This window comes from Helicoverpa armigera, chromosome 13, assembly GCF_030705265.1.
Source record: "Helicoverpa armigera isolate CAAS_96S chromosome 13, ASM3070526v1, whole genome shotgun sequence".
Lineage (NCBI taxonomy): Eukaryota > Metazoa > Arthropoda > Insecta > Lepidoptera > Noctuidae > Helicoverpa > Helicoverpa armigera.
The window spans coordinates 3,198,596-3,216,512 of NC_087132.1; the positions used below are offsets into that span (position 1 = coordinate 3,198,596).

Sequence of the window (17,917 nt, forward strand, 5' to 3'; positions counted from 1 at the left end):
ACTAAAGAGGCTAGATTGATACTATCAATTGAAATTTAAAACAAAAACAAATTCTCATTTTAAATTAAATACGTATTCTAAAATTATATCACTTCATCTTACAACCATAGCCTGCCTACATAAGGTTAGGTTATTTCTCCCTCGGGAGCTGATGCATGAAGCATGTAGGTTGCGTGCCTCTTGAGAGTACAGCGTGTGAGCATGTAATAATCTTGTTAGTTCCGTGTATCAGGTGGCTGTTCGTGGTTATGGTATTGAAGATTATTTTATTATAGGTAAGTGTATTATTGAAATGTGAAATGATTTTAAAAAGAAAGTTGCCAGCAGATTTTCAATATGCTACCTTTAATCTTACTGAATCTGAATCGGAACCTAATTCAAGTCTAACCAGATGCAGTGTGTTGTGTTACACGTGAAGTGAGAAATTATCTTATCTTCACTACCTAAATCACTGTACATTATGTATATCTCCTAGAGAATGATTGTCAGATTTTCCGACTTCAGATTAACGTATCAACAAACAAGGTTTATTTATACACCTTAGGTTTTTTGATACAAAAAATGCCTTATTTACTTTTTATAACGCCTGCCACGAATTGCTTTACAATTTGTCATAACAAACTCAAAAGAAACAATATAGACATCAACAACAAAAGCAAGGTGAGAGTCGTATGTTTTGATTTTCCAACACAAAGCCGCCACCGACGTATCATTTATGCATTCCATTCCTACCGTCCGTCCGTTCTCATTGTCATACACGTCTATAACGGTCATCAAGGTTTTTCCAATGTCCGTTTGAAAATCTACTTACGTGAATGTTTCAGATCTCTCAATGTTCAGATTTCGCATTCATAGGTATATAAGGAAAAATGTCTGAGCTAGCCCCAAAAAGGTTGTTCATAAATTTTTAGTAGCCACAGCTTCCGAAAAAGATTTCTATTCAGTGGATATGAAACGCGTAGGTAGATTGTTTTTATTTTTTGTCTTTGCATTTTTATCGAGTGCTCTTAAAATGGGAGTATGATTTATAAGAATTGAATTATTTAATTTCAACTACACATTGTTACATTAAGCAGAAGCTTCGTTTCTATTTAACAGTATTTCCTAAGAACAAATGATGTACCTACTCTTTATTTTTGCAACATAAATATAATAAATAAACTAAATTGAAAAGTAATTTACTACCTTCACGTTGCCACCGCATGAAACATGAATAAACACTTACAGGTGAACAACGTAGAAACGAGCTGTGGGGCAGTAAAATCCTTTAAACACTTAAAAATCCATTACGTTCCGAGGGTCTTATCTGAGACCTCACGCACGTGAGACCGAGGGGTTCTCGCCAGTGGTCGCTTCTTTTTATTTAATTTACGGGATTCACTGTAAAGGCTTGTCTCTGGAATTTTTTGAGAGATGGGTAGAGAAAATAGATTTGGCATTTTGTTTGAGAAAATGGCTGGTATGTTGTTCTTATAAATGCCTCGATAGTGAATTGTTTTAATCTACTACTACGAAAAGTAGTATGCCAGGATCTACCAGGATATAAGGAAAATATCGATTGGTACCTATGATCTTTAATATTATACCTAGGATAATTATATTGTCAATATTATATGTATTCCTAACTTTATTTTTTGTATATACAATCGAATGAAACATCCGAACATCAAACAAAATAACCAATCAAACAAACACGTCTGATTAAAACAATAGACGATCCGGAGTTCTGATCCCGACCTGTGTGTCCTACTTCGAGGTGTAGCTCCGTAATCAAATTTGCACAATCTGGCAACCCTGGGCGTCACGTCCATTGTCCGACGGCGGTGATGCGTACACCGGATGCACGTTCCCGGATGCCACCCCCTCTACAAGGAGGCTGTATGCTCTATACGTCTTCACAACCCTCAAGACATTTGCCGCTATCTAACCCCCGTATATCTCAACATCGCAACAAGTCGTCACATCTCGGATGTTTGAGTTTGCATGCGAATCGTCGAATCCACGAATATTAATCGTGCCAAACGGTTTTCGACCTTACACAAATGCCACTGAGCTTTCGCCTAAAACACAAAGAGCTAATTTGTTGCTGTGAAAAATAAACAACGTTTGAGTATTTCGGAGTGATGACAGCAGTAATGTTTTCATTAGCAGACTCACCTGCGTTCTTGTTTTCGTAAAAAGAGCACAAAGGAATTTGATTGGTACACTTTTTATATTTACGATATTGAGCCATTTATCATTGAATGTCGGGCTCAGATGCGTATTTAAGTATGTATAGATATAATTGATCTAGCATAACCTTATCAGACAGCAAAGTATTACTTAGTGAGAAAATGTTCTCACATTTTTCGCTTCTTAAAAATCCCGTCAAACGTGAAGTTTGTTAGAAGAATAAGGGATTTTTTAGTTTGCTCAAACAAACAGCCCGAGACACGTTTGAGTCGTATGTTAATAACATTAGGGAGGGAAGACGGGACCTTATTATGTACACACGCCGTGTATATTCCGAGGGAATTGAATTTCCACCTAAATCTACAAGAAATAAGGAAAACGAAATAGTCTTGAGTTAAATAGGAAAACAACTAGTGCTGTCTCGCAAACAGCTCTGTTTAGTTACCTTTGGGAACTATAGACGTAATTGAGCTGGCGACAATGTACACTAACTTCAAAGACTTTATTGTTTTCTCGGACATTCTTCTTTTTATCTTTAATCGTTTCTTTTGTTTCGTTATTAAACGACTTGCAAAAACCTCTTTTTAGTCATTCTCTTTGTACATATTTAAGTTTATTTATTCTCAGTCTAAAGGGCCGTGACGCAGATTATCTCTCTTAGTATTTCGCATCGTTTTTTTTCTAAATCGAGTCTATTTAGACCCTCAATAAATTTCACACCGTTAAACCTAAAATCAGACCCTTATTTGTTTCTAATCTTGTCTGAATTTGTCTGTAGATATACAAGATTTCGTGCTCAGCGTTTTAAAAGGGTTAGAAATTCGGCGCTCAATTCATTGTAAATAATCGTACTCGTTAGCGCTTTGAGGGGAACGTTGGATAAAGAGGCGTATTAACAAAATGTTTTCACCGTTTTAGAATAAAGTTGAAATTTATTTTCCTTCAACTTGTCATCTTGGGTAAGCTATAAAAGTCTTCCGAGTAAATATAATTTATGTAAGAAGTTCTCGAAAAATGCTGGCTGTAAAACTGTCACCGTGGACGTTAACGGACAAAGCACCTGCCAACTGCAATCAATCCCTTGGCCTCGACTGTTATGAGGACTCGCTACAACGATTTCGAGGGTTTTTGCGAAGCCACATAGAATTTGCGTCTTGCGAGATATTGAATTGAATTTTCACCAACGAATTAGTCATTTTATTATTCGTAGTAGTATTAGACATAGCTTTACCGTTTCTCATAACAAAAAAAAAATCTTTTCCATTTTGATTTTCTACAAATCAAGACTAAATAATCTCCGAAAGATTTACAACAGCCCTTAAGACGTTGCGCTTCTTTAGCTTTCCGGGTTTTCTCGGACACCTGGCCCTGCATAAGTGCATATCCTTCAACAGTATATAGTATTTCTCTATATTCTTTTGAGGCAGCCTCCAGTCTAGATCATCGACTGGGTCTAGAAAGTACATAATATTATATTCAAAAACTATAACAAGATAAATAACCTGTTTGACCTAACCCTTTGTTCCCAGGAAGCGGTCAGGCGACGGACGTGGACGTCCGTTTGGTGTCACCCGCGTGGGTAGCTCGGGGCGGTTCAGCGACGCTGCGGTGTCTCCATCAAGTGCCTCCACAGTTGTTATACAAGGTGGAGTTCTTGAGGACCGGCACCAAGCTGCTGCAGTATGTCAGGGAGAGGGTCCCGCCTTTTACCAGCTATACTTTCGCTGGAGGAAGGGTTAATGTAAGTATTTGTTTTGTTTTTCGTTTCGAGCCATTCTGATAACTAGTCTTACTAAGGGGTATCGGGCTGCCTGGATATCTGAGTTGAAGAGGTCAGATAGGCAGCCGTTTGGCCGCAGTTAGACTGTAAGCCGACCTCAACGTAGTCGAATAAAATCCCTTACTTAATTGGGAAAGGCTACGTAGACGATGAGGTTAAAGATACCGATTTCTAAATGATATGATAGAATAATATAATGAATTAAATCAGTGTGGGAAAATCTGTGCTAAGCTTTTTATGTGGAACTTTGTTTGCTTTTCTGAATAACCTAACCTAAAGTATTACTCGGGGCTTCAAATCAGATACTCATTATCCAACAGCAATATATACTTGACTTCTCTTTGGTTACATACAACATACATATATAATATATACATACGTAAGTATCTACAACAAACTGTCCCATTTCGCCGACCCTGTTGATTAGGAACGTAATCTCCATCACAATAGAACTAGTTTGAACAGAATAGGTTTCGAAAGACCCTTTTTATTCCAAATATGTATAATACTAGGAATGTTTGTCGTATTTTATGTTCTGTTGTGACAGATAGACGGAATACGCATTATATTATAGTAGATTTATGAACGTTTAGGTGAAATGCGACAGGTAAATTATTGTCCTGGATTTATTTCTTTTGTTAAGCTTCTAGCAGATAAAATGTTCTGTATTATGCTATGATAACCATAGGAAAATAATATACAGGTTAAATAAATGCTTTTTAGAATATACACTGTTTCAACAGGCAGTACTACTATAGTTCAATGTAGAAGAAAGTTCGAGCTAGGCCAAAATTGTTTTTATTTTCTTGCTGAAAATAAATATTTTTTTCTTAAATTTTTTGTTACAACGTGATGTGAGGATAGTTATTCAATTTCCTTTTTCCAGATGACTTTATCAACGGAAAATTCGATAACTATCGACAACTTGGACCCATCGGCGTCAGGGCTCTATTGGTGCGAGGTGTCTTTGGAGACACCCATCTTCACAGCCGCCTCCAATCCAAGACAGCTTACTGTTGTATGTAAGTAGTTTATATTATAAAACTTTTTGATACTAAAACAGGTTTGTCCATTTTACAGCTTTAGCAGGTATAAGTACGACCATAGGACCTTTTGACCAAAGAGCTAAGTGATTTTTTGAATGATTTGTTTTGACCTCGGAACACAAAGTGCTTTAGAGGGAACGTGGAGGGCTTTAGTCATTATCAGTCGAACACTCCCTTCTTGTCCACACAGAATCATTTTATAATTTTCTATCTGCAAAAAAGCGATCCACAGATTAATTTTCAGTTCAAGCTGAAAACTAGTGGTTCCTATATATAGGGAGGATTTATATCCATAACTTATGCATTTAGTTTGAGACACATTTTCTTTTCGTGGAACTTTAATTGAGTTATATAACTTTCATCCTCTTGAAATAAGATCTCGTAAGGAAGGATTGCCTTTTATTCTGGTATTTTATACTATGCTTTGGCGTAAAAAGTTTGCAGTATTGAGATACCTACGTGGCCAGAAATGGTCACGTATTTAAACACTATTCGGAAACAGTAGTAACAATATTTCGGACTAGCTGGTGCCCGCGACTTCGTCTGCGCAGGTTTAGTATTTCGAACAATATGTTTACAAATTGTAGCCTATGTGTTATTCTGATGTATAAGCTATATTATTGTAAAGTTTCATTAAAATCCATTCAGTAGTTTTTGCGTGAAAGAGTAACAAACATCCATACATCCATACATATAAACTTTCGCGTTTATAATATTAGTAGGATATTGGGCACCTCTCTGTTCGCTTTTCTCTGGTGTTCTTCAACTTTTTATTATATTTTTCATTCCTATACTTAAATAAATAGTCACAGTGACGTCTGTTTACGAAACAAGTCACCAGTGGTTTATATCAATTAACACAACAATTATTTATTCAACATAATTTGAGTAATATAACAGTAAATTATATTCGGTACAAATTATATGGCCACCTGTGGGATTTGATGAAATATGAATTATTCACGGAAATTCCTGCTATTATTTTCGTACGTAAATATATATAATAGTTAATTAACTGTTGTGTGTTTAAATGTAAGTATTTAAATGAATTATGTCAAGTTAAATAAATAACTCCTGGCTTCCTAGTTGAAAATTCTCGGTACAGTACGTTTAATCAATAGCATTATTTTGAAAAGGACTCGCTCTTAAAATAACCATTACAAAGCTAGGCCAATACGTTATTTTTATATTACGAAATGTTTCTCCTGCATAGTGACAATTAATTTCAATATTCTAAATCCTTAAAACCCCATAAAAAAACTAAAGAACATACACTCATAAAACCTAATTTAGCAATACAGCGTAACATAAACAATGAAACTTCTAGCTTACTACCAACCTATATTCCAGTCATGAATATAAATTGTCCAATCTTCAGCTCTTCACTGATAATACTTATTTTGTACACGATCCTAGCTTACGTCAGATACCCTACATTTTGCCAGTAGACAAAATGACAGGGAATAATGACACAGAATATGATGAGAAAATAAGCAGGAGATAAGAGAATATCATTAATAATGGCAATTTGTATTCTGGCACTACGTATTACAGGCTTATATTGTGTCTTTCTTATAGTTGCTGGATAATAGAAATGCTTTGTCACGGACAAAATGGCGTTGACATGGGTAACGAGTTTGTAGGAAGGTAAAAAGTTTAATTGGAGGTGTAAATTGTTCGTCGTTTTATAGTGAAGATGTTTAGCTGTGTTTAACGGATTTATTTAGGTATCGTAAAATTGTACACCTACCTTAAGAAGTATATTTTTGCAGTCGTTGTCTTCTTCCACTTTCCAAAAAGGAGGCTATCAATTTGGCTCTTTTTTAAGTCTGGTCGTTTACTGGCCCATTCGAAAAAAACTTTTTTTCTTAAAAGGGTTCCATTTTCATCAGGTCCAGGACCTAGTGATGGGAACCCTGAAAAATCGAAGGCAATTCTCAAAAAATTGATTACAAAAAGATTGACCCTGTTCCTGGTTTTAGTTTGTCATACATTTTTGAAAGCATTCTAGCATAGTAGGCACCAATCTTTTTCAACTGACCCAAATTCATTACTCTCCGGTATATTTGTTATTTGGAGTCTATTGTTTGTGCTCACATTTTGGCGCCAACGCCATTATCACAAAGGCCTTAGTGAAATGTTAACTCTATTATTAGATTTGATGTTCTCATATAATAGGTGATTACGTCATCAGTATAGGTAGGTTAGAAGTATCGGGTTGCCCGGGTAACTGGGTTGAGGCGGTCAGATAGGCAGTCGCTAATTGTAAAGCACTAGTGCTCAGCTGCATCCAGTTAGACTGGAAGCCGACCCCAACATATCTTGTTGGGGAAAAGGATGGATGATGGATGATCCTCAGTATAGATAGGTATGTACCTATAGACTGAAAGTCTGACCAATTAATAGCACCTGCTAGATATTGGAGATATAATGTTTACGATATTTCTTATGATATTGTATTTGGTAATTGGGTAGTTTTATCACTGGAGACAAAATTAATAAATGTTCATGGATGTCAGGGATTCCAAGGACATCTTACTTTAAGTTTGTACGCTAGTGTATCTTAACATTGTAATATAACTTAAAACATACTTCTCGCTTGCCTCGTTTATGAAATAACCGCTATTAAGATTTATGCAATTTCATTGTGATGTATCTTAAAATCAAGAAAAATCGTAAATTAAATTCAGTATTGTAAGCGGCTGACTGATTTTTTTTTTCATCACAGAAAATACATTTATGTTAGATTATTTATTTAAGGAGGTACATCATACGATATATTATTTCATAGTTACTATTAATAACCACAAAGACTTCGTTACGAAAATGTACCTACACTAAAACATTTTATTTTCTACTGTACCCAAAAAAACATTATTACATTTCGAAGACCCAAAACACATAACAGACATCCAAAAATAACTCATTTTTCGGTCCTCAACTAGATAATATATTGTCACGGGCAAAACAATGTTGCTATCAAACAATAAATTAAATTGTAACGTAATATCACAATAAAATTATTACAGTAAATATATTCTCTCAGCGTAAACAATTTCGTAACATTACTGCTATTTAATTAAATGAATCGTCAGTTGTAGGTAGTAGGGAAGTTTCGTTGTAAATATAATTGTGTAATTATGCTGTAAACACTAAAATTTGTAATGTCTGTGGCTGTTTTGTTGTTTACTCAGTTTCAAATGAAAGAGAACTTAATTACTTACAAAAGCAACAATAATATAATTTTCGAAAACCTGTTATTTCATTTGTATTAACTCTTTTCCGTTAAGTATGGGAAAAACTAAAACAACTATGTTTTAAAACACAATTTCATGAAAACTGTGGACCAGATAAGCAGTCGCTAATGTTCCTTCATTACTTCTTAATGCATCTACCTATACTGGTCCCCATAGTGTAAAAACGAATAACGACGGTTCCCAATGTCCAAGCTGTTGATTTGCTTTATACATGTATATAACTTTAACATTAGCCCAAACCAAGTAATGTAAAATTCCTTTCTAGTTAGTAATCCTACTATTAGTCTACAGTACTTCCTACTATTAGTAGGAAAGCAAAAAGATGATGATTGCTAACCTATAATTTATTCAACAGATTCACAAAAGCACCCGCCGATCATAACGTTTGGTAAACCAGACGTGGTGGTTGGAGGGTTGTTACGAGCCAACTGCACGAGCGCGCCCGCTGCGCCCGCGCCTCGGCTCACGTGGTACATTGACAATGAAAAGGTAAGTTGTATGCTGTTGTTTTAATCGTCCTCATACTATAAAACCATTATGACTATGATTCTAAAAGAAATATGAGCGAACGGATTTTAGAATGTATTGAAGCACCTCAGCTATGTTTTTACTGAAATCTTTTATTTCTGATATATTGGTCATAAGTAGTAAAATAAGGCCCATTTGCACAAATACTATAAACGTCCGCGTTTCCTAAAACAACTCTTTACTTTGAAAATCGAACAGTCGTTTTAAGAAAACTGACTACTACATACATTGTCGTTGAACTTGGCCCTTATGATTGTAGTTCAATTCGTTATATTTAGTTCTTATCACTTTTTCAAAACCAAAATCTAACTTCAAATCTTCTCACAGGTCGACGAAGAATCAGTGAAATACTTCTCTTACCGGGTTTCAAGCTCCACCCGGACGAAGGGCGGCGGTGGCTACCGACATAGAAAGCACCAACATCGCTACATAGCCCCGGAGTTTAACTACACGGCTAAATACTGGGCTTTAGTCAGTGAGACCACTGTAGCCCCGCCGGTTAACGTGACCAAACATCATAAGTGCACTTTGAAGGATCAGCAGAGCGAGGAAATGGCTAAGGTGAGTGTTGTTGAATATTTTTATGTGGAAAATCAGTTATTAGATACAAAAATCGGGGGGCGGAACTGGTAAAAAAGCGATGAAGATGTGGGCACCTGTTGTAGATACAAAAATAGACATCATTGTTTCAAATTAATAGCTACCTTAGTAGACAATGACTTTAAAGTTGTGTGGTGTCTGTGTCTTGCACATAAACTTATAATAGGCAGGCACACAGGGTACACTTGCACACATACCTCTAACCAAAAATAATTCATGTCGCCACATTCCGGGGTCAGAACTCGCAAAATATTACGATACAAAAAAAATTGTACCTACTTACTGTATGAACGGCTCTCTGCTTTTCTATCTGTGATTCTATCTATGAATGAACTACAATTACTATTAAAGTGTAATCACGCATTGAGTGTGATATTGGTTAAGAGCGTGTACGTCAACCGCGCGCCATTTGGCCTAAAATGGTACTTTTCAAACCACTGTTTCTCAGTAACTACTTATCCTATAACTATGTTATTTTTTAATAACGCAAGGTAATTTCACTGTCTATATAGTTAATTGAACAAAAATTTCAATTTGTGTAGTTTAAATACTTAAAACCCCTATAACGTAACAGATGTTTTATAAAATTCCCGTTCAGCGTCTATTTCGAAGCTTAAATTCATGTGAAAACAGTGGCAAATCTAATCATATTTATTTTTTTACTCATAGACGAAATCCCCATGCCTATAGTTAGTTGAAAACATTTTTTGATTTAGGTCTCTATCTTTCAGAAAAAAATATTTTAACAATGTGAAAAATTTTGAATTTCAAATGCTTTTTTTACCTATCTATCTTACTTAATTTAATATAACAATTATTTACTATAGTAATATAACTCTTTCTTTAAAAGATAAACTTTATATTATAATTTAATCTCTCGTTTTATTTTTTATAAATTATTTAAAACTACTATAAAACGCTGCACGCGAGTCAACTCAAACCAGACCGCCGCAAGGCTTCACAGAGAGGACGTGTCGCTCCGTCACATCGCGTAGGGTGAATAACCTCTGCCGTGGATACCGAGAATAGAGTACATTTCAAGCGCGACCAACAAATCTTGATACATTACTATTTTATTTAAAGCTCAATTTTGAAGCATGTTTTTATCGATTGAGTTGAAATTTTGTTTGAATGTTCAGTTTTAATGACAATGTATGATTCTATATCCAATATGGCGGTATACCCAAGATGGAGAAAAAAATGTTTTTAATGCATTCCTACGATATGGGTATCAAATGAAAGGGCTTGCTATGAATAACTCGAAAAAAAATGTGTCGCGAGTCTAAATCCAATATGGCGGACTCCTTAGGCTAGAAATCACTTATTGCAGATGTCTGTTACCAATCGAGCTATAATTTTTTTTTCATTTTGGATGTACCCAAATTTTGACTTTTGATCTCGAATAACTTTTGAAGCATATAGGATAGATAACTTAAAACTTTATTTGCAATGGTAAACCCAAGCTCTTCACCAATATTTGGCTTTCCGGCAATTGTTGTTATTTGACCACAATTTTTCGGTCTGGATGGACTGGACCATTCATATAAACAATCAATTTTTCAAATCGGTCCAGGCGTCTTTGAGAAATCGAGAACAATCAAATTGAGAACAATCACAAAACAATCTAATTGAAACCTCCTCCTTTCTTTTTTTGAAATCGGTTAAAATACAGAAACTCTTAACATTGTCATTAATCATCAGTCGACTATTTAGTACTGTTGAAAATTGTATGTAATATACAGAAAGTCCTCAAAACCAAGGTTTTCATAGGTGCCCGATTTTTTTGCAAAAGAGTGTAAGTATTAACGACTTATTTTCATGCTTTTATATTTTAGACATCCATAGACTTACACTATTTTCCCGCTATTAACTATTTACTAAATAATATATTTTTTGTTCTACCAATTTCACTCGAAAAGATCAAAATGGTTTGTGTGACTATACGTGAAGTATGATAGGCACGCACACAGCCGCGACGCTAGTCTGCGCGGTTTTTTGCGTTGAATTACCTAAAGTTGACATCGCGCGCCGAGCGTACACGCTCTTAACTCCTATCTATTCGTAATGAAGCTCATCAATTTGCTCGCTTATTAGCAGGCTAATCAGTCACGCTCCATTCACACACGAATAATTCATTTGAAACGAGAAAAAACACAACCGGCCCAGTACGAGTCGGACTCGAGCACGAAGGGTTCCGTACCAATTTATAAAAAATCTGTGGGATTACAACAAACGTAATTTTTTTGTCCGTTTTATAAATTGGTAACCCCCAAAATATGTATTTAATTCTAGTTTTCATGAGATACATCCTGGTGACAGACAGACAGACGGATGGACGGATGGACGGAAGGACGGACAGAGGAGCGAAAACAATAGGGTCCCGTTTTACCCTTTGGGTACGGAACCCTAAAAACCATGAATACTGTGCCTCACAAAATGTTGAATGAGGATCATTCAGTAATTAAAACTCGAAGACAAACGATGCAAGAGGACTCATTCAATTGTCTTTAAGGATATAACGGGAAGCTTTTGTAACTATTTTTAGCAGCATTTTAATCCAGCAATTGTGAAAAACAAATTGAAAGATCAGGGGGTAGATAAAGGAGAAATCAAAGCGGGCGTCTTAAAATAAATAACAAAAGACAATCTCAATCCAAAGTCGATTGGGCTCAAGTACAAGAGATTCTGTTCTCAATATTGCTCTTTTCATCTTTCCGGTTTAAATTGACAGCTTTCAGTAGAGATGAAAGCGGGCTGTCCTCGTACAAGCACAAATGTCTTTTGATGTACCTCTACAAATATTTTATTTTGTTGTGGTTTGCAAAATTTCTGGGTTATGTCCGGCAAGCTATGTTGTTGTTGCAAAGAAGTAACTGTCGTTTGTTGTAACAGTTCGAGGTGTGGATTATATTCTTGACTTTTATTTGTAATTCGTGTTACTCTGATTCAATTGTGACTGGTTGAGTGATTTATGGATTAAAATTATTTTGGGTGTTAGCACACTTATAGTTATCGGCACGAATCTTGAGCTCTGACCTACGTCTGCGCAGAAGTAATTTTTTGGTTCCCTTTTGTGGTATGAAGTGAGGCGCGGGAGCGGGCTAAAGCGGTGATTGGCCCGCAGTGCATCGTGTCATAGCCGTTACTCGGGATTGGTTCTTTGCTAATAAATCACTTATGCGCGGATGGAGATCAGGGCTCAAGATTCGTGCCGATAACTATAATGGCTTATTGATTCACGTTAATTCCGGGCTTTTTACCCTTCAATATGTATGGCATAAATACACAATTCGAGATATTCCTATTTCAGAAAAATTTAAGGAAAAAAATCATCGAATTTTATTTTCCCGTTTCTCATCGAATTCAAATCCCCAACCACTTTATTCTTGGAATTGATTTTTTTACCAAGTCCATGCAGCATTTTAGCAATTTTCTATTCTTTGACATCCGTGACGTGAGGCCAAGGACGGAAAATTAGCCAAGTTTGGCAGCTGAGCCGGGATTACGTTAATAATTTCAACCAAGTTAAGGCACTTGAGGAATATTTAATTGTTTTAGAACCTTCTTAAGAAATGTTTTCGAAGTTACATGCTTTTGTTAAGTATGCTTTACCTTAGGAGTTTGGTTAGAAGCCGATGGTAGGTATTCTCATGTTAATTTTATGGGATTCATTGAATATTATGTTCTGGTTTTGTTTCTTCAAACGTAAATATTTCCGTAGAAGTTTACATGGATCTAAACGGACACGCTATTATATCAAATTAACTTTGTATACCCAAAAATGTTGATCTGTAGTTGATCTGTATTGAGGTCCTCTCTTATAGTTCGGGAGTCTTTTTGACATACGCCTTGATTAAGATAAAAACACCGCTCGATTTTATCCAAAGTAAACAAAAGTAGAAGAATGAGGATTTGAGATTTTAATACTGAATGAAGATGCAGTGAACATTTGTTTGTTTTGAACAGTTGCATTTAGCGTTTGCTGTAGTATCACACCAATACCTGTATACCTTTTATTTACTCACTATTTAATTTAAGTTCTCTATTAATTTTCGAACAGATACAAGAGCGGCCACGCGTGCCTCCCGCCATCCCCATCTCTCTATGGGTCTCTATAGCCGAGCTAAGGGCGCCCGCGCATGGCAGGCTCCAACTGACCTGCACAGCCACCATACCTGATGAAGTCGGGCCCGGGGAGAAGTTCGCTGATATTAAGAAGCAGACTGTTACTGGTATGTATTTTTTTAAATTGACCTTGTGAAGTAAGGAAATAATATTAGAAAGAAAGAGTAATGTTTTGTATAGAATATAGATTAGGGGAATTTTTTATTGTAAGATAGGTATAGTTCTTGTCCGGTAGTAATTGACAATTAATATTTCAAAGTATGGTGCTAGCAGGAAAATGGATTATTGAAAACGTTTAAGAACTCTTGATTTTAAGTACGACCTACTCGAAATAAGTTAGTTTTAAAATTAAATTGTACTTCCAACAGTAGCAAGTGAGCATCAAAAAGCAATTGCAGAGCTTTATTTCAAGATTTCACTTTAAATATACTTTCCCCAAAGAAGCACACTTAATTATACCAAGCTTTTTCTTCCCAGCATTTTACTAAACGTTACTTTTTCCAACTTTTCCAAAAACTTAAATGCTGTCTATTATTCTGTTTGAAAGAAGTTGGCAGAACTTTAAAACGAGCTGCAAACGAAACAAACTTTTATTTACATTAATGCGAATCCCGCAAGAAACTTAGCGAGTGAGTTAAGTTTCAGCTGAAATTAAGTAAAAGACTGATCTTTCCCAGTTTACAAAATGACGGCTAACGGACAGTTACTGGTAGCAATATTGTTATTGATTGTTTATTGAAAATCAGAATAGGTACCAGGAAATTCTTAATTGTACTTTATTCATTAGCAGTTCTTTTTATACCAGTTTCTTTTCTGTGACGTTCCACGACACGTTATGTGTATATACACAATAGCCAAACAACTTATATGTATAGGTTAATTTTTACTTAATTTAAAAATATTTTTGACGTTCATGAATTACAAAACTTTTTTACAAAAAAATTTAACCGACTTCCCAAAACACTAAAAAGCAAAAAAAAAAACTAATTTTAGGTGCATCGACCTAGAAGTCGGTGTCTAATGGATGTTACTAAGTTAATTTTGCCACCGACTTCTAGGTCGATGCACCTAAAATTAGTTTTTTTTTTGCTTTTTAGTGTTTTGGGAAGTCGGTTTAATTTTTTTGTAAAAAAGTTTTTTATTTACAGCTTTTCAGTGATACGAATAGTTGTCACTATCCATATAAGTGGGAAGTTCTCATCAATACAAAGAATATAAGTCCAAATACGAGTTTTTTTACATATTCAATTGTCGAGTTCCCTCGACTTTCTCTGGTCTCCATCATCAGGTCAGCTCCAAACCTTCACCGTTGCAAAGGTCTTGTCAATACAAATAATTTAAGCCCAAACACGAGGTAGTTCACATATTCAGTTGTCAAGTTCCCTCGGCCCTCTCTAGTCTCCATCATCAGGTCAGCTCCAAATCTTCACTGTTGAATAGTGCTTTTAGGCGTGCACCTGAGTGTCAAGTTTTTACCCTGTATATGCCTACAACTTTCGAATGTTGCCCTCGATTTCTCAGGGTTCCCATCATCAGATCCTGACCTAATGACTATGGGACCAACTGGCACCTATTCCGAGTCGAACAAAAAAAGAATCACGTAAATCGGTCCATAAACCTCGGAGTAATCGATGTACATACATAGAAAAAAAAAAAACATACCGGCCGAATTGATAACCTCCTCCTTTTTGGGAAGTCGGTTAAAAATAAAAACGTAGATAGACATTGAGTTGTTCTCTGATGGAATGCAGGTATTAGAAAAATCTTCTCGCGAGTGTTCCGTAGATAGAACTATGCGGAACAAGTTTAGTTTGTACGCGAACTAATAGAGCGATGCCATACCATGAATTCACATTTAATAGATGCGCTAGAGAAACTTCAATTGCGTACCTTTATTGCATAACTTTATATGATTATAATAGTGGAAATATGTATGGTTTGAATCACGTGCAAAACTTTAAATTTCAAAATAATGTATTGAGAAATTCACACTACTAACGAATAGACGAAACTACTTAACGGTATTAAAATTAACCCCACATTTCGCTACCTCATTTTCGTCATAAACGCATCTAGAACTTTCCACAGTTTCTATAGCAACAGCGCCCGTATTTAATGTAATCTTATTAGCCAACGCCAAAGTTACCTTAGTTTATACCATTCGAGTTTTAGTTAGTCCAAAGTTGTTTCATGTTAATAAATCTTTACAGTGGCGGTCAACGAACTAAGTTTGAAGAAGCCACATTCAGACACGAGCCAGGCAAACGCCACCTCAAGCTGTGTACAAAAGTACCCGTTCTGGCTTCTCGGCTGTGGTCTCATTCTACGCGAATTTACACTCCAATTAAATTGAATGACTCCATGAATCTCGCCTATCCCCGATCAAATATTTTACCTGCGAAGCGGCTTATAGATTGTAGTTTCAATATTTCTTAGGTACCCTTTATTTATACTATACAACTTTGTGTACCTTTAAGCTTTCTCGTCTCACTTTCAAGGAATAAGGTTGTCCTAAAAACTTTGTTTTGCTAAATAAATGTTTTACAATTATACACCCTTATATTATATTTATACATCTATTCTGAAGTTGAACATTAAAAAAATCTTGCTTAAGATAAAATATTTTAAATGAAATCAAATATAAATATAATTTCACTGTGTTCATACATTAATGTTAAAATGTAACTAGAGTTTATTGTTAAATTGTGTATTAATTTTAAGATGGTGTTATTATTTTTAACAATTCTACCTTCGGATGTGTCTTTTTTCTTCCTGAGCTTTTGTACGTCAATTATACCTATCTGATCTAGTTACTACAGGGTTCCAAGGTTTAACCAAACTATCGCTATTTTTATTACGATAACGCATTTAAAGGCTATTTCTGGATATCTATCTAACTGCATTGGAATAGCTAACATGTTAATGATAAATCATAAAAAACAATAATTACAATAAGGTAGATATTGATCTCATCTGTAATACAATGCTGTAAGTGTGAAATTTCTCGAAAGTTCCATTCAATAACATCAGAATAAATAACAATAGAGTAATATTGAATGTTCTGGAATATAATTCTTTCTCGCTGCTGCTTTGAGTGTTGTCTTACCCCTAGATTAAAGGTCATCATGAAATATTCAGAACTAAGTTCCCCAGAGTTTAAAAGTGCGTCTACGTTCCCTGTTCATTTTGTTCTTCAATATTTAAATTAGATATTCCTTTCCCATTTTTAGATCTAAGATTTCTAGAATAATAGAAAAAAATATTTATAAAACGAATACAATTTTGTTTTTCCTCGTTCGTAATCAGAATATTTCATGTTGGTAGGTGATTTTCAAAGTGAGAACGTATTTTGAGAATTAAATTATTGTCTAATATATTTCAGCAGAATATTTTCGATATGATTAGTGTTACGCTGTAAAGCAGAGGTTATGGTATTTAATCGTAATTGCCTTGTGGGGGAGGACTTGTTTGGGGAACAATCTGATTAGCCCCTTCGGGTGAACTCGGCCCAAATGAAATTACACATTGGGGAGGAATTACCTCGATATTAATGTATGATTGCGTTTGTCCGGAAAAACCTGTTTGGGGGCAAATTGAATTAAGGGTTCCGTGACAAGACTTCGTCCCCCTCATTGGCGTTGGAAGTCTTCCTGCAGCTCTTTACACTGACTATTGTAGAAAGTTTATTTGTTAGGCTAAAAGATGTGATAAGTTAAGAAAATGTGTATATTGAAGCGAAATATATTTTAAAAATAGATTAATTATTTATGTGCTATTGTATAGATGAAAGTATATGAATAATTGTAAAATAGATACATTTAGGCGTATTAGGTAAAATCCAGAAACGCTGATAATCGCTTCTATTATATTATTTTAAAAAATCTTGAAATATAATTTTAATAAGTTTCCAGTCTCATTGTTATATTTTTAGCCTCTCTGGAATATACGAAGAAATGTTATGGAAATAATATAATTTTCGCAGACGCGACGAATACGCAAATTGGCACTTTTATTTATAACTGTCGTGACCTTTCCATCAAGAAATAATAAAATCATTTGTAAATTGACACCGGGATATTTATTTCACTCTGAACAGTTTTATAATGACATGCCCATTTCGGAAGTTGTTAAGTACTTCAAATGAAGTTATAATAAAATTATTTATTTAAATATAGGCCAGTTTGAATATACATTTTTGGAAATATAATGTTCATTTACTTCTTGGTTGTGGCAATTCTGAAGTTTAACAAAAAAAATCAGGACACTAAAAGTAAATACAACATTTTTGCTTGATTTTTCCGATCGTCAGCAATTTCAATGTTTAAAACAATTTTTATCCACAAAAAACAAATGAAAGTCAACTGCAAAAGTCAAATTCGCTCGATAAACCTCACCATGTGCGATGCAAG

At 35.1% G+C, this 17,917-nt stretch overlaps 1 protein-coding gene across 2 annotated transcripts in view; it reads left to right on the forward strand.

Moving 5' to 3' along the window:
* The window catches only part of LOC110384451 (uncharacterized), a 52,135-nt gene extending 34,759 nt beyond the window's left edge, over positions 1-17,376 (forward strand). For both annotated transcript variants that reach the window (XM_049840433.2, XM_049840434.2), the window contains exons 3-8: positions 3,702-3,913; positions 4,839-4,974; positions 8,611-8,744; positions 9,111-9,344; positions 13,444-13,615; positions 15,719-17,376. In XM_049840433.2, coding sequence (XP_049696390.2) covers positions 3,702-3,913; positions 4,839-4,974; positions 8,611-8,744; positions 9,111-9,344; positions 13,444-13,615; positions 15,719-15,861 — 1,031 coding nt within the window. In that variant the 3' untranslated portion in view covers positions 15,862-17,376. The remainder of the gene's footprint in view (positions 1-3,701; positions 3,914-4,838; positions 4,975-8,610; positions 8,745-9,110; positions 9,345-13,443; positions 13,616-15,718) is intronic.
* The last annotated feature ends 541 nt before the right edge of the window (positions 17,377-17,917 follow it).